Source organism: Macrobrachium rosenbergii, chromosome 6 (assembly GCF_040412425.1).
Source record: "Macrobrachium rosenbergii isolate ZJJX-2024 chromosome 6, ASM4041242v1, whole genome shotgun sequence".
Lineage (NCBI taxonomy): Eukaryota > Metazoa > Arthropoda > Malacostraca > Decapoda > Palaemonidae > Macrobrachium > Macrobrachium rosenbergii.
The window spans coordinates 61,301,512-61,324,587 of record NC_089746.1 but is presented as its reverse complement, the minus strand read 5'-3'; the positions used below and the strand labels follow the sequence as shown (position 1 = coordinate 61,324,587).

The following is a 23,076-nucleotide window of genomic DNA, read 5'->3' as shown; positions in this document are numbered from 1 at the left end:
TAAGATAAAAGATGAAAACGTTTGGAAACATTCATATCGTTAGTACTGTCACAAAAAATGTCTGCAACTGAACTTTTGCTTTAATTAAAACTGCTTTTAAACTGGTGCTCCATTGTTTATTTGGAGGTGTTCAGAAATCTAACGAATATCTGACTTTTATTGGCTAGCCTGATTTATATACGTGAATTCCGTTGATAAACTCTTTTTTTTTTTTTTTTAACTCCGGGACATGCTTTACCACTGTTAAACTATTAGCAGCCTCCGGTAAGCCAATCAGCTTTAAATTAATTTAGTTTGCCAAAAGTAATAGCACGTTATATATTGCTCTCAGCTATTGTTATTGGCTTTGACCTACATATTTTCTCTACATTCACAATAAATATACCGAATACGCTATTGAAAATTAAATGATGCCCTGCAGTCTATACGATTTCTATGTTACGTTATCGAATACTATCCCAACAACTTTTATATGGGCCTCAGTAGTAGTGTACGTATACTAAATCTTTTTGCTACTTATATGATATAAAATATAAAACAGTGATGTTTAATATTTCATAATCCCTTCACATCTATTTCAATATAGTACCCTCCCTTATCATTTCATGAGTCGGGATATTTAATGCTACCAGTTACCATGACAATAAAGACCTTCATCGTTCCGTGCCCCATTTAATACGATAATCATCAAATTAAACATTCTCTATCGATGAAAAAATAGGAATCTGTTTAATGGCGGTTGTCATCAAAGACAGTTTGTAAAACGATATACTGTTTTGAAAAGCGCAACGGAATATGAAATGATCCACTAAATTACCTTTGAATCCCTAATTTACGGCAGTTATCCAATGAGCTTATGAGGCTTGACACCAAGGTCATTCCACCTCTGAAAATAGTGCAACAATACAACTGGATAATGAAGCCGCGTAAAAAATCAAAAAGAATAAAACCTGAACATCAGATTTTGTTACATTGTTTCCAGACCACGTCAAGAAAGCAACAGGTTACTGTTTTAGAGAACCCATGATCTCCAAACGTACCATTCCAGGGAAGATAGGAGGTTATGAGTGTCTGTGCATGTTTGGTGGACACCGACAAGGCCAGAAGCTAAATTCGTATTGTCGTTTTGTTTATGTTTGGAGATGTTTCTTTTGGTAATGTTTAGTGTTCCTTTACCTGGTTTCCTTCATAAAAGGTCTGGTATGCTTAGAAACAATTACGTCACTCAGAAGGATCTAATCCCTTACGAACTAGATTACTGTTATATGCTGCGATGCAAATTCCACATGAAAATTATAGAAAATTAGCAAAGAAATAAGAATATAAACAGGTATAGGTTGAAGAACTTTATAACTTTACAAAAACCTCGAGATCACAATGAAATTGCGTAACCCAAAAATCTTCTTACTCCTGCAGGGGACGCCCACATGCCAACAAACCCTCCGTCACCCACCCACTGTACCGGGTGCCCGTACTTCCTGGAGACGCCCGCGCATATCAAGACAGCCGTAGGGAATGCTGCTAATCTCACCTGCGGCGTACGAAGCCTCGGTGACAGACAGGTGAGATCCAGAAAATGAAACCCATTTCAATATTCATTTCGCTTGATTTTTTTTTTTTTTTGTTAAACAGTGGAATTGGTTCTAAGGTATTACTTACGGAATAATAATTTTTAGTGGGCTTTGTTTGGATTACTTAAAGGGTATTTATTTATTTTTTTTAAATTCCTCGGATTTATAACATAGCATTTCAGGATAGGTAATATTTTCCTTGAAGAAGACGTTAAAAGTTATATAAAAAAAATTTCATACAAGAGAGAAAGTGAAAACTTTACCTAGCATTGCCGGCTGATAAGATAGTGTAACTAATATATATATATATATATATATATATATATATATATATATATATATATATATATATATATATATATATATATATATATATATATATATATATATATATATATATATATATATATATATATATATAATATATATATATATATATATATGACAGTGAAGATATTCCAAACTTGTCTCAACAAATGTATTTAATTATGAAGTAAATGAATGAAATAAATGAAATGAGGTAAACAGAAATAAATGCTCTTAGTGTTATTATTTGTATTTTGCTTTAAAGGAATATTTGCTCAAATAAATGTTGCATTTGTATAATACTAGAATGTGATTCGGGATGGTTCTATTATTGTAACATTTATACATTGTAGCCTATATATCTGTACATCACTGTAAACACTTTCGTCAATAACTGATTAATAATAACAATACACCACAATCTAGATCAACATATATCTTCGTTGATAGCTGTTTCTTATGTATTGAAGCCAAATGGCTGAGAATTGAACCTTAGCCAGGTAGATACACTTGTCAGGCATGCGTCCTTAAAGATGTACATTATTTCCAAGGTCAGGTGATTAGGAGAGTAAGAGGTATTTAATACATGGCTTAATATATCTGCGTATAAAAAAAAGTCCCGTGTGTATCAGTACCAAATGTAAGTAAACAAATAAACAAATAAATATAAATGTTTGTCTATCTAGTTGATTTTATATATATATATATATATATATATATATATATATATATATATATATATATATATATATATATATATATATATATATATATATATATATATATATATATATATATATATATTATATATATATAAATATATATGTGTATATATATAATTATATATATATATGTATATATATATATATATATATATATATATATAAATATATATATATATATATATATATATATATATATATATATATATATATATATATATATATATATATATATATATACATATATATATATACATATATATATATATATATATATATATATATATATATATATATATATATATACATCAAGAGAGAGAAACTAGAAGGAGGTTTACCTTAGTCTCGGACATTAATTGCATTTTCCAACCTCCTCCTTCCAACAGGTGTCTTGGATTCGGAGACGTGATCTTCATGTCTTGACTACAGACTCCTTCACTTACACAACAGACTCCAGGTTCCGAGCGATCCACCTTCCCACGTCTCCCTACTGGATTCTGCAGGTGGACAATCCACAGGTTAATGACTCTGGGGTATACGAGTGCCAGGTGTCTACTCAACCTAAAATCTTCAAGAAATTTACTCTCGCCGTCGTAGGCAAGTTGATTAGTGCTCTTTTGAAATCTTCTCTTGGCAGTTAATTTATTTTTATGATAGGGATTTTCACGTTAAATGACCAGGAATTACTGCGTCAAAGGAATTTAAAATGCAATTAAACAAGTTTAGATGAGATCAAACCAATGGAATAAAATCATTTCTGCACATAAAAATAAGTGCTTTTGAATAGGGACTTTTTCAGGTTTACGTAAGTACAACATTTTACAGTTACGGTTCAAGAGTCAATTCTATTATTCTTGATTTTAGGTATGAAAAAGTTGTGAAGCGTTTTTGCAAGTTAGACTGACTTCATGACATCTCAGCTAAGTTCATGTAATACAACTAAATGCTTAGGAAATACATTTTTATAAAACTTAATTTTGTGAAGTGAAGCAATTCTCTGGCTAATTAAGACGCCAGATATACATAATTTTATAACAAAGGAAAATTGTGAGCATCAGTTTCTGTAAGAAATATAAATTTATGAAAACGATTCTTAATCAGGATTTGTCCTTTGAAAGTGGTATGACAAGCATAACATTCTTAGCATAAATATTAGTTAATTAGCTGACGGCGTTATTTCACATCTCCGGATTATGGGCACAATCCCACTCATGTTTCCGATCTATTCGTTTTCACTTGATAATATATTCTAATAATGGGAGAGTGTAACATCAGTTGATAAAGAAGGACTAGTTGAAATCTTAGGGTACTTTGCTCAAAAAAAAAAAAAAAAAAAATGGACGGCAGAAGATCTGAATCACAGAATAAGTGCGACAAGTAAGATATCTGCACCCCTGTTATATATCTGGAAGGGAAGGCGAGTGCTTTATGGCAGTAAAGGGTGAGATGCATGCAGGGACTTTTGAGCTCTTCATCCTTTATGGAAATGAAGTGAAGTTGTTGAATAGGGATGAAAGGAACGACAGGACAGCATTGGGCACATTCTTGATGTGTGGCACATATGAAATAAGAAGGAACGAAGGGGCGAGAGTGAGATACAACAAATACGTATTGCAAAGGATAACATGGAGTGTTTTCAACTGGTTTGTTGATTCCGAGATAATGATGGACTGTTGAACAAAAATTAAGATGAGAAGAAAACCGTAAATTGTATGATGGATGGCTTAGGACATGTGTGGGAATGGAAGGTCTTAATATCCAGTGAGCGCAAGTGTTTCCGATACTTTCATTGAGCGGTGCACTGTGTGAAGGGGATTGGCGAACTTTTGTTAATCTGCAAGTTATTTAAAGCCGTTGACTACTAGGCTACTGCTATGGGATACCACTTATTAGTGTATATGTATGTATGTATGTATGTATGTATATATGTTTATATATATATATATATATATATATATATATATATATATATATAAATATATATATGTGTGTGTGTGTGTGTGTGTGTGTGTGGGTATATACAGTGTATATAAATATATATACTTTTTTTCGGCAGAGCCACGTGCAACCATCCAGGGCTTAGGCGAAGTTTTCATGAAGACAGGAAGTGACATTAACATCACTTGCGTCATCACAGGTGCCACCATCGAGACGGCACCCGTCACCTGGTATCATGCAATGCCTAAACTGGGTAAGGAACAATAATGATATGAGAATAGAACAGTGTTGCCTGAATTTTTCATAGTATACTGTCCTATATGTATATGTGTGTGTATATATATATATATATATATATATATATATATATATATATATATATATATTTTATAGAAAATATATATATTTTATAGAAAATATATATACCTGTATAAGTATGTACATACATACATACATATAGTATATGTACATATAAAGAAGTTTTACGTATTACTTATTTTATAAATCATTCCATTAAAGCGGAAAAAAGTGAACACCTTCAGTTCTTTTCGCAAGTATTTGGGCCGAACTGGTTCGTTTCGCTCGGGAATATAGTCTTCTGCTAATTTTACTTCTAAGAAGGGATTCTCTCATTTTCGGTTTTGGGGGATTAGCAGGACGAGCCCTCTCTCTCTCTCTCTCTCTCTCTCTCACATGACACAATCTCGAGGCCAGAAAAAAAAAAAAAAAAAAAGTCGCAATTGTGGTTCGGAGAGTTTTGTGCCTGGGTGTCATAAATGGCTCTAAACTGAAGCATCTGCCGTGGCGAAGTTTCCTCGTTGGGCAGAGATTGTTTTTGCGGGACAAACAAACACACTCACGGACAGAACTGCCTCGCCGGTAGGTCCGTTGTTTTTCTCCCTCCGTTCTCTTTTCTTTTCGATTATGTATCTGTGTTGTTCGCCTGAGATGGGGCAAGGAACGAACGGAATGGAAGGTTTTTATAGAAGCAGTCAAGGTTCCTCGTTGCTAATATTATAACTACTATTGCTTCGTGGAAACGTGCTTATTGATTTTTCCGACCACGAGTCTTGCCATTATTTGATAGCGGTTTATCGAAAATATTAACGCAATGATTCAGTTCCAAATTTCCTTGATCAAATTAGTTTAAAATTAGTATTTTGTTACCTGACAGCTAACAACTCTACATTTCTAGGCTGATTTTAAAGCCCAACTTCAAATATACAGACGAGAATATTTCTATTACTCATTACACTAGTCAATCGACAGATTATTATAGCAAGAAATTTAATTTCTTTTTTGTCGGCACAGTTATATTAATTTCTTTTTTGACGGCATAGTTATATAGAAAACTAATTTGTAATCATGATCTCGACAACCCACATGTCGTAACATAGGTTTGTAAAAATACAAGAATTTAGAAAAAAAAAAACGAAATTCTGTGTAGCTGAGTTTTCAGGTTCTCCTAACTTCTTGTTTGTGGAGGGGGAGAAGGCGCTATGTTTTCTTGGTCCCCAGTTTATCAGGAGAAATGCCTTAAAGATATCGTATTTAAGGTCTATTTTTGGTGGTTTCTGAACTCTTACTCTTTGCTTCATCATAGTTAATTTCTCTAATCATGGGTGTTTGTTCCAGATTTATACTAGATATGCCCGAAGGATCAAAGACCTTCACAAAGTTTTATATAAAAGCGTGATGATTTTTAAGTGATGTATATAAACGAACGTACATTAATTTGCCTCACAATTCTTTTTCCTTTTAATTACCGTTCAAGATTAGGAATCCTTTTGGTCTACACTAAGAGAACCTTAAAAAATTTTTCCAGGGAAAAGCAAAGTTGAAGAAGTGAACTCGGGCATGCGCGGAGGAATCCAACTCATAACAGACCGCATGACCGGATACAGTTGGCTCCTGGTTGCCAATGCCACCTGGCGGGATGCTGGAGTGTACACCTGCTCTCCGAGAGATGCCATTCCAGCCTCAATTACCGTTCATCTCTTAGATGGTGAGAAAGAGTTGGTCGGTTCAGTTGCCTGAATTTCTTGTTTAATCATAACTTTCCACTCAAATGCTGTTGAACGTATTAAAATAATGTATTTGCATTTTACGTTTGTGTGTGTGTGTATATATATATATATATATATATATATATATATATATATATATATATATATATATATATATATATATATATATATATATATATATATATATACATATGTATATATATATATATATATATATATATATATATATATATACATATATATATATATATATATATATATATATATATATATATACATATATACATATGTATATATATATATATATATATATATATATATATATATATATATATATATATATATATATATAATATATATATATATATATATATAATACTAAACATGATTTGGGCTCTCTAACTGCACTAAATTCGTATCAAGATTTCCTCAAATCCCATTTTACTTGGTGTCTTGTTCATTATAATCAGCAGCATAAGGCTCCATCAGAACCGGTTTACAAAATATAAATTTTCAATATACTTTTAATTCAATATGATATGGGCCGGGACTACTGTTTCGGTTACCTATCTGATGTTAACCTGAAGGTTGCCTATAAACTTAAAAGTTCTCGTTACGTGCACATTTGTCTTCTCATTTTTAGTCTTTTAATTAATTTTTCTTTATTTGTGGATCAACAAACCTTGCATTGGGAGATCATGGATTACGTGTAATTACTCTTTTTATAATTAATTAGTAACCAGGAAGTATGGATACTAAATACATGTGTTGTAGGCTTTCCTCACGGAATCAGTAACTGCCTGATTACATGGGTTTTATCTCTCTCTCTCTCTCTCTCTCTCTCTCTCTCTCTCTCTCTCTCTCTCTCTCTCTCTCTCAGAATATCCTTATCTCCCTGCATTTTCTCCCGTGCAGCAAATAAAAGTATCCTCTTAGCGATATTGACTTGGGCTTTCTCTTCCGGAGAGGGGTTGGGTGGGGAGGGGGAGGGCAATATACTTCGACATGGCATGAGATTATCATAACTTTCTCCAAGAAAGAGTGGGGACGGGGTGTAAGGAAGGGAAGGGGGGTGGGAGGGAGGGGAGGACCCAATGAGTGCGTCCTGCGCGGCAAACTATAGGTACTACTGAAGGCCTTTGCAGTGCCGAGCTGCCCTCCGCATGTCATGTTTTCTCCCGTTACTTTGCGCTTGTTTTCCCTCAGCTTCCAAACTTCCTAAGCTTTGTTTTCAAATTTTGTTTTTCCAAATTTCCCCACACCATATTATGAACATTATTTGCTAAAAAATTATGTAAATAATCATAACACCAACAATTTTTTCTTTGCAGACGAAATCCCTGCTGCCATGCAGGGCGACGTCCAGCCGAGCGGTTCTCCCACTGGTTCCTCCTCCACTGCATCATCTGCGTCTTCGTGTTTGTTATTGTCTTTCGCCTCTCTCCATCTCCCCATAAGCATTGTTTATTTCGTGCAGGTCTTTACGACTCTCGTTTTCCACCTCAGTTTTAGCAAAGTAAACTTTCCGAGGAATCCCGGCATTCGCAGTGAGTTGTCGCCATGACGTCATATCCCGGCGCGACATTTGTCTTCAAAAGATGTACGATAATTATCTGTTCTGAACGAGAACTGTTGTTACATTCAGTCATTGTTTTCTGTTCATCTTTTACTGTCCAAAAAAGAAAGTGTAATTTACTGAGATATTTCTTGGCGATTGCGGTTTTCTGTGTCAAATTCGAATACAATCAAACAGTTTGTTTCCAGTTACTGAATCATTTAACTGAATTCTTCATCTTAGGGACCTTTTCCACTGTTGAACTAAGTTTATTTTGCAATGTATAGGTAAATCATGTTCTTTGATGATTATAAAATGTAAAACAAATTTCATGACCAAGACTGACTGAGTTTTGAATAATTTATACGATACAATAGTTATTAAGGAGGCTAAATGACAATGTTGTTATAGGGTATTCACCTTAACTGGACGGCTAAAATACCAGAGTCTTTTAACAAAGAATACACAGAAGAAAATTCTATAGAACCGAGGCAGCATCAATAAAAACGAAATAAAACTATGGATTAACAAACATAACGATGAATACAATTTACAATATTGAGTGTTTTTAAAGGTAGTGAAAAATACTGAGGTTTTTAAAGTGAAATTAAAGATAAGTTATTACTAAAAATGTATACAAATATGACCATATAGCTACAAAGACTGACTTCAGGTGCAACTGTTGCTTGTTAGACTTTCTTTATTCAAGTACTGTCTATTTATCTGCCTATCTATACACACACAAACACATCTACGTACTTACATACAATTATACAGACATACGCAACCATTATATATAACTAACTATATATATACATACATATGTATATATATATATATATATATATATATATATATATATATATATATATATATATATATATATATATATATATATATATATATATATATATATATATATATATATATATATATAACCTGCAACAAAAGACGTAATATCACTTACCATGTCTTAGATGGCTATGACACATGAGGGGTAAAACTGGACAGTATGGCTTTTAAATGAACGTATTCAGCTTCAGAAAAATTAGATCAGCCATTATCTTATTTTCATGTTATTGACCGAAAAATTCAAACTATGGAAACTTGGTCATCAAAATGTTGGGTGGCGGAGATAATTCACCACAATCAACCAACAATTCACGATACAGCTTAAAACTGTGCCCTCCGGTGGAAATTCCGTTTGTATATTCTTTTAGTAACGAGTTTTTTCTTGGTCTGATGATTCTCTGCTTAGTTGGTTATTGCGTGGATGCATCTTGACGGAATGTATTGTGTTTCAGGGGAAAACCAAAATTTGACAATTTTTCTAAGTGATTCTTACTGAATAAAAATACGGTTATTTAATTCCAAATATCAGTACCTAGTTAGTAGGTAATATCAGCTCATACGTAGTATTCTCAAGTGAAAATTAACATGTTTCGTATTTGAAGTTTCTTTCCATAATACGATTATTTTAAATACAACTGGGACTGTTCAGCTCATGCTTATAACAATACCTTTTTCCCTAAACAATTATGGAAAATGCATATGTAATGATTACATGTCAGCAATGTCTAATAAATAGCTGTTGACTTATTCACTGCTATGTGATGAATGTAAAAGTTTCTTTTTGTCCCTGAAAAAAAAAAATGGAAAAACGCTAATTTAAAGTATATTCTTATAAAATAAAACCTGATTTATTTCAAAGACTAAGGAAAAATGCTCTTGGTATTAAATGCCGTCCGTTAGGTGAAAAGAAAAAAAAACATGTAATAAATAGCCCGTCCTGACTACAGACGTAACTGTGAGTAGACAGCAGCTACAAAGTACTGGCAATGATCAAACTACGCATGCGCAGACCTAACAGTCGGCCAAGTTTGAATGCACATTCCGCCCATTGGTAACTATTTTGCTTTAACATTACACCAGTGCGAGGAAAAGCGCCTGATAATGCCTCTTACTAAAAGCGTACTTATCATTAAAAAGGACTTATTCCATTACTGAAATCCGGGAACGTTTTTCTATGAATTTTTAAAAATAAACAAAAAAGTGGTCATATTTCTGAGGGTTACATTAAGTTTGATTCTCAGCAGAGATTCCTCAAGGACTTCCCGAAGATTCCTCACGGATCCCCGAAGATTCCTTACGGAATCCCGAAGGCCCTCAAGGATTCCTGAATGCCTTAAGTTCTCATTGTCTCTCTGTTTGCATAACCCGTTTATGTAAACCAGAAGGTGTGAAGATGTTCGTCAATGCTGGTGCTCCCCAAGTGTTTTATAAATAGATGTAATATTATATATATACATATATCTTTCACCAAGAGAGATGGTTGTACTAAACGACTGGCTTCGGAGTAGTAGTCGACGGAAGAGTACTTGTATTATTCACGTGAATTATGGTGTTTTGAAATCTATACAGTTTTATATAAAAAATAGAGCATAATAAAACTATGCTTATGCATTCGAGTTTAATTACCCATAATCAGGCCTAGTTAGTATTGAAGATCCACTAAATATTGAGATGAATAAATATCTATCAAAAACTAAGATTTTCTGACTTTGGGGGGATATAACTTTAGGGTAATATTATATGGTTATATTACTCACCCCTGCGGGATGTGAATCCATATCAGATAACTGTCTGATCCCGTCGCATTTTGCAAAACCCCATTCTAATTTATTAAGTTTAGAATTTTAAACTTTACGAAATCATCTAGACTTTTCCCCTTCGTTCCTTAAAATTTATTCTTTTGTCTGAGATGCTCTATTTCTTAATTTTAAAATACAAATTCCCACTAACAGTGAATTTTAAAATCCTTTAAAGCTTTGAAGTTATAATATTACATTACATTTTGGAAATATAATCTTTCCTTCCCATGTTTCTCAGACTTTAAAAAAACATAGACACTAAGAATATAACCTCGGTTAGTTCAAATAGTTTGTATATTTTAAAATATCTAAGCCCAGGAAATATTCAAGCGCGGTTTAGCATTAGGAACTGGTTCAATATTGATTGAAAATTGTATTGGAATTATGCTTTAAGCTGTACACACAATTTAAAGAATATTTATAGAGTTTTATCAGTAAATGATATTGTTAAAACGTTCATTAAACATAAGGAAAAATATCAAATCTAAAAAGCAAAAGAATGGAAAAGTGGGTGTTTATAAGCTATTCCTATATCGAACTACGATTTTATTATTTTACTAATACTACTGATACTAATAATATTAGGAAATGATAATTCATTAGCGACCACACGGTATCGAATGTGAGATGATGCAGTACAGCCTGCATCTAAAATCTGCCAGTCTGTCAGTCGGAGCCAGCCAATGCTCATGCTGGTGTGTTTGTGCATCCGCACATGCGTACGTGAATCAAAAATGCCTCGCATAAAAACTGGCCCGAAGTACCGAGCCTATTCCGCAAATATCCGGAGGTACTCCGCCTGTGAGGCGAGGCATTCTTTAACGACCGGAAGCCGGCAGACTGCATATCGCTGTCGGGAAAATAAATGTCGGTGGCAGCGGTCGCTTACTTATTCACGAATGCGATATTCGGATGAAATAAAGGGTTTTCACAGAGCCCGAATATCGCCGAAATGTACCGTGATGGCTGTTCTTTCATCGCTTCCCATTATTTTCTTGATTTTTTTTAAATATCTCTATTTTTGTTTCGGGACCACGACTGCATATGATAAGCTAAAGCTAAATGGTTTTGTGTAGCTCGAATATCACCGACATGTACCGTGATGGTCACTCTTTCATCGTTTCCCATTAGTTGTTTTTTATATTTTTGATCAAAATGCCCATTCTGACTTTTATTTTGTTGATTTGATGGCATTTGATGTGCGCTATCTACTATCTTCGAATCTATTGTTCAGGATGACACTATTTCCATTCTATTAAAACCGATGTCATAGCTTGGTGGCATAAGGGCATTATGACTAGCATCAAATATTCAGCTTACTGTTATTTTTGTTGAATGGGGTTTTATGACTGACCATGCATGCATGCGTGAAAAAAAAAAAAAAATAAAATAAAATGAAACGCAATTGTGGTTATATGACGGCTACTGAGGAAAGCTTTAGAATTTCTGACCTGAGAATTAAATGAAAAATTATACTCGAATGTGATAAAGATCGATATTGTTAGGGACTTTGAATATTACGTAACAAGGTACTTTTTTCCTGTCATGGGAAATTTTCGAATGTCCAACTTATACATTTTAAGGAGATGACAAGTCCGAATGAACAGAAAAGATTCCAAATTGATATGATTATTCCGAGGGTTTAGTCTCACCCCGTATGTACGGAAGGGAAAAAGTACAAAAATTTAATCTTCAATTGAACTTATTTTACGTCTTTCTAATTTTGTATCCATTTGGTTTCAAAAGCCGTTTTTATTCCATTTTCTTTCATTATCTTGTTGTATGTCAAACATATTCTCATAAATCTGTTTTTAGCACCTTCCTGTTTTTTTTTTTTTTCTTGTCTTTTTTTTTATAAATAGTTGTCTTTTCCTTTGTCCCTTCATAATATCTGTAAAGTATTCAACAATTTCCCTCCCTCACTCACACAAATACACTCGCCCAAATCTCTTTTCTTCATCTCGTTCGTATCTCCCGTTGCCATATCTTTTTCTCACCCAGCCTTTATCCCCCTGTCTAGCTTTATGAGCACACCTGAATGTCTTGCTTGCACTGGGCGTTTATCCCATTCAGGCCCGACTCCTTATCATCCGCCAGGCCTTGAAGCCTCCTCACGTCACGACGTTAGCCAGACTTTACACTCTCCACCGCAGACTCGAATAAATCCTCCGCTTATCCTGGTCTTCCTTTTCGCTTGAGTATTTTCAAGCCATGGTAAGGTGGATCCCTCAGCCGTATACATTTCATGCTGCTTTCGACTTTTCCTTTCTCTTTATTACCTACTGTTTCGAAGGTAAGGGCGATATTTTTCTTAATAATTGTTTGGTGTTTGCTATCAGTGAGGTTCCAGGATTACGAAGGTTTTTTTTTTTTTATATCAAATGATATCCTCTTTAATGCCACAATGCTTTGTATTCATTCTTCAAGAAAATAGTAAGTCGGTTATTGTCCAGAACTGAATACTGCCCAACTATTAGAGTGTCTCACATTTCGTTTTTGCTCTCTCTCTCTCTCTCTCTCTCACTCTACATATGCAATACGCATACGCCAATAACGGCACATATACTAATACACATATCTTCATAATCATTTCAGAATGCAAAAAAAGTTTTGTCCAAGTATGTAAAAACCAGAAGAAATTCCATTTACTGTTTAACCCCACCTTTATAAAAGTATTCTCTCTCTCTCTCTCTCTCTCTCTCTCTCTCTCTCTCTCTCTCTCTCTCTCTCTCTCTCTCTCTCTCTCTCTCTCACAGAAACACATACACACAAACACAAACGCCCTGTTGCCATATGTTTTCCTTACCCAGTTGTCTAGAATCAAGAGATCACCCGAAGGCTCTTGCTTGCACTCGAAGCTTATACCACCGAGGTCCCACTCCTTATCATCTGCCAGGGCTTGAGCCTCCTCACGTCAAGTGACCTTAGCCAAGCTTGACACTCTCACTTGCAGACCTGAATAAATATCTCTCTTAGGGACCATTTTCGAGCGACTGTAAGCAGTAAGAAAAAGAATGGCTGAGACAGAAAGAGAAAAATCGTGATTTTTTTTTTCTCTTTCTTTCCTTCTTTGCCATTCTTTTTCTTAATGTTTTTGTGATATTTTCAAAACACTCGTGTGTTTTGAGTATCATATGTAAATGCTTCTAAGAATAGATCATGGAGTGTTTTTATAATAAAATCTACCCAGATAATCGTACACATTAAAAGTAACGAGAGTAAACGAAAAGAAAATGCCAGACAAAATTTATAGGAATTCTCGTATTTCCTAGAGAAACAACTCCCACCTACAATGAAGAAAAATGTGTTCTCTTCACTTACGCGTAAGATTTATTAATTTAATTATAATTTGAAAATTAGACCACATAATAATAATAATAATAATAATAATAATAATAATAATAATAATAATAATAATAATAATCAAACATACTACTCTGTTTATTTTGCTCAACCAAATATGGACGTTCGTATGACTTGATTCACAGAATAGATATTTTCATTATTATTATTATTATTATTATTATTATTATTATTATTAATTATTACAAGTTGTTGGCAAGCCCCACGCGCGCTGGGACCCGGCGCTGCTGTCTCCCCTACCCTCCCGATCCCCTACCTAACCCGCTCCCACTCCGGGGCGGACAAACATGTTTGCAGGAGGAGGGTGGATGTCTCCCCTACCCTCCCGTTCCCCTACCTACCGCGCCCCCCGGGGCGGACAAACCGGTTTGCAGGGGGTGGGCGGTTGTGCCATGTCTCCCCTACTGTCACCCAGGGGAGGACAAAGAAGATCCACTCGGATTTTATTATTATTTTATATTATTATTAAGCATATAAATCATATAAAACATTCCAGATGACTAAGAATCGACAACTTTTAAAAACAAGATTTTGTATTTACACACCCTTGACGAAGCCATAGGATGCATTCACCCTCAAGATTCAGTCAAAAACTACCAATCAAATAATACCATCCACGCCGCGATCGGTAGCTGTCCTCCAGCTACTAGCCACAGAAATCTCTATCCCAGGAAATCTGGATGGCATAAAAGCAGGACATTATATGGCGCCGGCCGGACTCTTTATATCCGGGGAAGAGAGATGGCATATTCCGTCTTTCTTTGTCTGCTCGACGGTAGTGTCCCTCCGCACTGGCTGGGTCGTCTTTGTAGAGGCTCTCCTTTATTCTTAGCTCCTCTTCCTCTTTGCTGAGCTCATTGGAACTGTCTCCCTTTGAAAGCATTGGGGTTTTCCGCGATATATTTGCTGTATTTGGCGAAGAGGGTTCATCAGTCCGGCGTTGCTGCTCCTCAAGTATTCACAGTGATTGCCGGCTCATTAGTGTCCCTGAAATCTCCATCTGCATTCAAGGGTGATTTCCATGACGAAGATCAAGGCCTCCATTCCCTTTTGTAACGGGATGTTTCACAAAGAATTATGATTTGACTCTTATGATTTGCGCCTGTGTTACCTTTGTGGGGAACTAATTTGAAACGGTATAAGTACAGACATGCTATAAACAATGGCAAACGAATCGATCCAGTAAAAACCACGACAGCGTGTTCTGTATAAGAACTAGGGCAATAAATTAAACCTCAAGAATGTCTTGCGATGAATATTTTTACAAGGAGCATTTGGACAGGTCAAGGAGAACTTCCTATAACTACCTATAACCGGTGAGCAATTAGAGGACGGATGTCAACAATGATTTCTGTGAAGAATTAAAAGGGAAATGCCTAATCAACTAAAAGCCTGTGTGCAACTAAGTTGTCTGAAAAACTAAGAGTATTTCTATAATCCTAAAAAAATACAGTAAACAATGGATATAATTTTTTTTATATTAATTTAAATTAGAATTAGAAAAACAGATTTACTCTGAACTGTAATTTTCAAGCAACGTTGATTTAATTGTCACAAAAATTCATGCAATTTATCTTTTCTTTATTATGCTAATATTTTTACTTCTTTTAAAACAACATTAAGCGGGCCAGCTATGTACAAAACGTCTAACTAAGAACGATTCATGAACATAAGCAAATGAATCTGATTTGCATATAATACTAAGAAAAGCAACGTTGACGCCCTCCATGCCTTGTTGACAAGGAGCAGTAACAGTAAATATCTCACTTGTAGTTTGTAGAAATTCATGGGACAAAATCACTATTCCCTTCATTTTCTTAGAGATAAGCCTACCCAGGTAATTCCTTGGGTACAATGGTACCCAGGTTCCAACTTCTTTTATGACTTGTATAGCCTGGTTGGCAGTGGCCTTGCCCTCAATTGAAAGACCTGGGTTCGATCCTAATGTGAGTCAGAAATTTAGTTCTGTTCCACACGTGATTGTGTGTTGATTATTTCTATCATATTCATTCAGAAGGGATAATTCGAATGAAATGCTGTCAATTGGGTCATTGCTGAGTCGGGAAGCTGGGGAAAACGCGCTGGTATGCAAGGCAGTTAGCCTGCTCAGGTAATTCCTTGGGTACAGTGATACTCAGGTTCCAACTTCTTTCATGCCTAGTATGGCCTGGTTGGCAGCGGCCTTGCCTTTCAATTGAAAGACCTGGGTTCGATCCTGATGTGTCAGAAATTTATTTATATATACATATATATATATATATTGACATTTATATAAAATGTATATATATATATATATATATATATATATTGACATATTATATAAAATGTATATATATATATATGAATATTATATATATATATATATATATATATATATATATATATATATATATATATATATATATATAAATATATATATATATACATGTATATATATATATATATATATATATATATATATATATATATATATATATATATACATGTATATAAATACATCATTATTAATAAAGACGATAAGTATAAAATATCAACAAACAAGTTTTCCGCTCACCAAGTTGAAATACCTGTATTTCCTAATTTCAAGAATAAAATTATTTTAATATATAAAAGAAGAACCAAGGTATTCCGCAGAATCCTCGATCGTCAAACTTACTCGAGAAATTAAGAGTAAGGAATCGAGAGCCAGTTTCAAGTCTGTATCGGTTTTCCTGACTGTTTTTCAGAGTTGCTTAAGTTATCAAGGATCTGTCTTAATGACTTCCCATCTTTTTCACGCATTTACTACCCGGGGAATAAGTTAAGTCTCACTCAACCTGCGACATGGAGATTTAAAAATGAAAAAGGAGATGAAACATATCTAAAGTTTTAATGAGTTTTAGAGTACCAAAATTATCCCATTCTTGTGATCAGCATAAAACAGAAATAACTTTACATTACCTTTATACTCTCTCTCTCTCTCTCTCTCTCTCTCTCTCTCTCTCTCTCTCTCTCTCTCTCTCAATGACAACATGTGTATCCATAAGATAAAAAGCAGGTGAAAGGATGGAACAGTGTGTTTTGAGAAAGTTAATTCATAGGGAAGGAATGGATGATGATTGGTGAAAAGATTAGGAAGGAAGGGCACAGAAAGAGCAAGATAAATGACGTTAAAGAAACACTGGAAAGGAGAATTCTGAGCAATCAGGAAGTGAGAGTGACGCAGTGTTGAGGGGAGTTCGACGTGTTGCTGATGGGCCTTTTGCGTAAGTGGATAAAACATCCGCTTTAGCGTGATTATTCGGCATAAGAGGTTCAAGCATAATTCAGCGCTTAGAGTATGAACGAGGCAGTGATCGCTGGTTCGTCTTTTCCCTGGAGCCAACCCTTCTCAAGGGAAAGAGCTTCAGGTTGTATAAAAAAAAGTGTAAAATGCGCCGAAGTTTCTTCGGCGCAATCAAGTTTTCTGTATAGCGTATAATGCTGTATGAAACTCTCAGCCACGGCCCATGAAACTCTCAGCCGCAGCCCAGGAAACTTTCGACGTGGCTCGGTGGTGACCTGTGTTGATGGCACCTATAGTTGTGCCAGACGCATGATCATGGCTACCTTTAACCTTGAATAAAATAAAAACTACTGAGGCTAGAGGGCTACAATTTGGTATGTTTGATGATTGGAGGGTGGATGATCACCATACCAATTTGCAGCCCTCTAACCTCAGTAGTTTTTAAGATTCGAGGGCGGACAGAAAAAGTGCGAACGGACAGACAAATAGAAATCTCAATAGTTTTATTTTACAGAAAACTAAAAACACTTATAATAAAAAAACCTGAAAGAGGAAAAACTCCCAGAAAGGTGAAGGGACGTCAAACAAAACTTCTTTTGCCTTTACAGCAAAAACAAAAGTTTTATGGTTCGAAAATGGGTTTTGTGAGCAATTATGCGAACATAAAACTCACAAATATTGGGCAAAGGAGGTTATTATCTTTCTGAGAGGGGCTAATGAGGGAATTATAGTCATCATGACCCTGATTCACTGCTATGATAATGATATGAGTATGGTGAAAGTTTTCAGGTAATTAGCAAGAACCCGGTCGAAACGGGCGAAGTGGTCGCTGTAAGTGGAAAGTACTAAGCGAAGAGAGAGAAAATGAATAATTAATTTTACAAACATATAATATAGTAAACAATAGAATTTTTTGACAAGAGTAAATTTTTCCTTTACTATCGAAAAATTTTTCTTTCTATTTCGTATCGCTGATTCCACTGACTCCAATATTTTTAATCAATTTGCTTCCCTTTGAATTTTCTGTACCTTCAGTGAAGCCACTAAAAGTAACTGGGGAATTGCTAGAAAATTTAACTCAAGGAGATAGTTAAAGTCCTTCTGCCACGCCATTGGTTCATAAACTGATTCAGGGGAAAGATAAATCCTCGTATTCACGCATTCTGTTTCTTTCCATTCTGCTGCAAGCTTTCTTTCTTTCTACATCTGTAATTGCATCGTTACTTTCATCTTTCCTTGAACAGTGAAAGCATACATGCTCGCATTCACACACACACACATATATATATATATATATATATATATATATATATATATATATATATATATATATATATATATATATATATATATATATATATATATATATATATATATACATATATATATATATATATATATATATATATATATATATATATAGAGTATGTATATATATATATATATATATATATATATATATATATATATATATATATATATATATATATATATATATATATATATATATATATATATATATATATATATATATATTATATAATATATATATATGTGTGTGTGTGTGAGTAAGTGTATAAAAGAGAGACAGACGCAGGGAACCATTCATCAGTTAATCCATTATGGCTTTGTCACTTTAATTAAGTATGTATTGCTGGCCAAACCACTTCGTGCGTCATTACATTACACCTAATTAAATTTCATGAGTCAAGAAATCTTTTTTGCAGTGGTTATAATTGCCACTCCCTGAAATATATCTCTCATAATCCAATACGACTCAATGTAAAAATCACAGAGATGGAAACCAGTCAACCAGTGCGAGCTATTAGTGAATGATGGATGCTTACGGTGATTAGAAAAATTAATACACCAAGTAATATATGATACCCACACGTCCACACAAAATGACAAGCCATTAGTTGAATTCAAATTTGTTAGAGCAAATCGAATTTATTGACGAAGAGGCTGTCGGAAATTAATGGCTCTATAAAGCGCTGTCAGCAATTAACACGCTTTCAAAAATGCGTTATGTATAGTGCTGTTAAGGGGACTAAAACTTTCACTGGTTAACAAAATGTTGTTTCTATCGCTGTGAAATGATATTTGTTTCTTCTTGTATGGAATAAACAATGAACAAAGACAAGAGGAAACTACAAGAATACGTATACGTATGTATACATACCCACACACATATCTATAACATATATATATATATATATATACATATATATATATATATATATATATATATATATATATATATATATATATATATAAACATATATATAAGATTTCTACAGTGTTATTAATCGCCCATCTACTTCTTTTTAAAGTTCTTTCAGGCTATAAAAAATTCAGTTTCATTATTTTTCACAGGTGTGAGTCGTATCAACAATATCAACTCTGAAGGGACATTTCTCCTTGTCAAGGGAAATAAATATTTCACATATTTCTGTTCCCATTAATCCAAACCAAGTGAGTTTACTCTTCTCTTCAGGTTACATGGGATCAGAAATTCAGACAAAAAATTAGGAAAAACCGCCAGGAGCTTTTCCATCTAATGAAAATATTGGTAGAAGTAATTAACTTTATATATCCGAAGACTTACGGAAAGTGGAAACGGTAATAAAGAGGAGATAAAGGTTACAGTAATAACTATCAGGGATAATTAAAGATTGCTTTGGAGAAAATTAATCCATCATTACCAAGGTTTATTGGCAAGTACTGTCATTTATATATATATATATATATATATATATATATATATATATATATATATATATATATATATATATATATATATATATATATATATATAAGTAAAAATGACTGATGGTGCAGGTCTTTAAAATAGTTTGTTAGAGGAAATATACATTAGTTGGATATGAATTTTTCTTTAAAAAATTAGTTAAAGTGAAAGGGCAACAAAACGAAATAACTAACACTGGAGATACACAAATAGTTTGATGGAGACTTGTTTACTGGCATATGTTACTTTTGTTTATTTAAACAGAGGTACAGAGGTAAACAGTTGATGTTATTGCATTTCTTCCTTATTATATACTTCATTATCTACCTGTCATTCTATCTACAGGTTAATTCTGGGATGAGTGTGTGTGTGTCAGAGAGAGAGAGAGAGAGAGAGAGAGAGAGAGAGAGAGAGAGAGAGAAGAGGTTGATTACATTGCTTCCTTCAATCAACAACTCCGAAGTTTGCCCTACTCTTCAGATCAAATGAGAAGAGTAATCTCCCATCCCTCTCCCAGCAACCCCCGGCCCCCACGGTAGATATTTCATTGTATTGGGGGTTTTTTCTGTCTGGAAGGAAGTTACAGAAAAGACTCTTACCTTCATAGCAAAGACAGGCAGCAAAGAAAGGTAACTGAAAATGAACAGTTTATACAGGTAGCATAAACAGCAGCTGACATAGGTGAATATCAATTCGGAAGATTTTTTCATGGAAGTTTTCAGTCATATATGGCATAAATGTCTATTAAAATTGTCTAAGAATTATTATCTACATCAACCACTGCAATTCTCGCAAGGCTCTGTTGGATTCTATTACGGAAAACCCGAATCTTTAACGGAAGGAACTATCGCCAAACGAAATTACTCTAATTGCTAAGTAAAATAGACGGTTGTAAATTGAATCAGAAGAACTAAATATTCTGATACATATATATACAGTATATATATATATATATATATATATATATATATATATATATATATATATATATATATATATATATATATATTTCTGAATATTAAGAAACAAAGTCCATTAATATTAGATACACACTTTACCTTGCGAATCATTTGAGCTCTGAGGGAATTCTATATTACAAGTGCAAGTGCCCTGAAGTAAGGCCCATTAATATTAGATACACATCTTCCTTGCGAACAATTTGAACTCGGAGAATTCTACAAGAAAAGTGCAAATGCCCTGACCGTCAAAGAGTCGAACGGATAAAATCTCTGTCTCCCCTGTATCAAAACAAAACGGCACCGATGCGATTCCTGGTCTTGGCACGTGTAGCCTACTTTTCATGTAAAGTTCCAAGGATAATGTGAAGTATATTTCAAGGAGGGTAATATATATATATATATATATATATATATATATATATATATATATATATATATATATATATATATATATACATACATACATACATATATATATATATACATATACATGCGTGTATATGTACACAGAAACAGTTAAAGAGTGATATTTGGCACCAAAGAGGATTGATAAAATAGAAAACTTCAGCTATAAAGCAGAGTGAATGAAAATTATTTTTGGATACCATAGCTTTGTATTTACGTAAAACCACTGGAAGAAGGAGAGATGTGTAATCCACTTGCCTTACGTACCAATCCGGGGAAAAGCTTTGGATTAATGACTTCTTTCCTCTTAACTTTTAATAAAAGAGAGTTATTGTCAACTTGGTTACGTTACTCGCTCAGGATGCTTAAACTACAAATCGAAATAACTTTTTCTGGGTCTTAAGTTACTGAATGAATCTATAGACATTTAGTAATGACAGGAATATCAACTATTCTCCGGAAAATTAATTTATATATATATATATATATATATATATATATATATATATATATATATATATATATATATACAGTATATATATATATATACACATACATACATACATACATACATACACACACCCTATATATATATATATATATATATATATATATATATATATATATATATATATATATATATATATATATATATATATATAATATACATAAGTCCATCACCAAAACTTACTTTTCTTGTAATCTACTCGATATCCTCAAAGATGAAAGCTTCAAAGATAAAGGGAGGTGATAACATTGCACCCGTTAAATCGACACCATCTGAAAGTGATAAACGCAAAGAGAGAGAGAGAGAGAGAGAGAGAGAGAGAGAGAGAGAGAGAGAGAGAGAGAGAGATAATTGCATTACCCTCCATCTATCAATATCACTTGAGTTGGCCTTCCTACTCGCATCATCAGAAATTCTGAAAGATCCAAAGCACTATTCCATTTAATCAAATTGAAGGTTTTTACCCAATAGATCTAAGTGGGATAATAATGATACCGGTATTCAAGGAAAAAATCACGAACAGACGTACATCCACGCACACATGGATAAAGAGGCGGTAAAGGTCACAAAAATTAGCAGCGGTAAATTCTGAGAACAGATTCCGGGGGAAATTATTTTCTAGGATTCCAGATCAGGGCTGCAAATATGCTCGTTAGCGAAATGGCTGTTTATGCTGCCTTTTAATATTCTTTGGAAGTTTATAAAGCATTCTGTTCTGACTAAAGGAAAAGATTTATAAGGAAGGGAATCTCGGTAAAGAAAAGATCGTTTCTTTGGCCGATATGAAATGAGGCAAAGTGTTTTTTAAATTGCAAATTATGAGGCAAAACGTTTTTTAATTTGCAAATTATTGGCCTTCATGCGCTCTTTTGCGGAAGTTTATTCTCTTTGTTGATGATTAGTTTGGCCATTTATTTAAATATGTTTAATGTATTAAAATCTCAATGTGAAAGATGGCCTCTCAGACGGCTGAAAAATTGATGAAGATGTCGTCAATAAAAAAAAAAAAAGAAATACAAATGAAAGTAATTTTACTTAGAACACATACGTTTGTACT

General features: G+C 33.7%; 1 protein-coding gene across 1 annotated transcript in view; it reads left to right on the top strand.

Annotated features, from left to right (window-relative positions):
* The window catches only part of LOC136839638 (protein amalgam-like), a 39,196-nt gene extending 30,500 nt beyond the window's left edge, over positions 1 to 8,696 (top strand). The window contains exons 2-6 of the mRNA XM_067105950.1: positions 1,417 to 1,562; positions 2,986 to 3,196; positions 4,656 to 4,790; positions 6,363 to 6,542; positions 7,896 to 8,696. Of these exons, the coding sequence (XP_066962051.1) occupies positions 1,417 to 1,562; positions 2,986 to 3,196; positions 4,656 to 4,790; positions 6,363 to 6,542; positions 7,896 to 8,128 (905 nt within the window). The 3' untranslated portion in view covers positions 8,129 to 8,696. The remainder of the gene's footprint in view (positions 1 to 1,416; positions 1,563 to 2,985; positions 3,197 to 4,655; positions 4,791 to 6,362; positions 6,543 to 7,895) is intronic.
* The last annotated feature ends 14,380 nt before the right edge of the window (positions 8,697 to 23,076 follow it).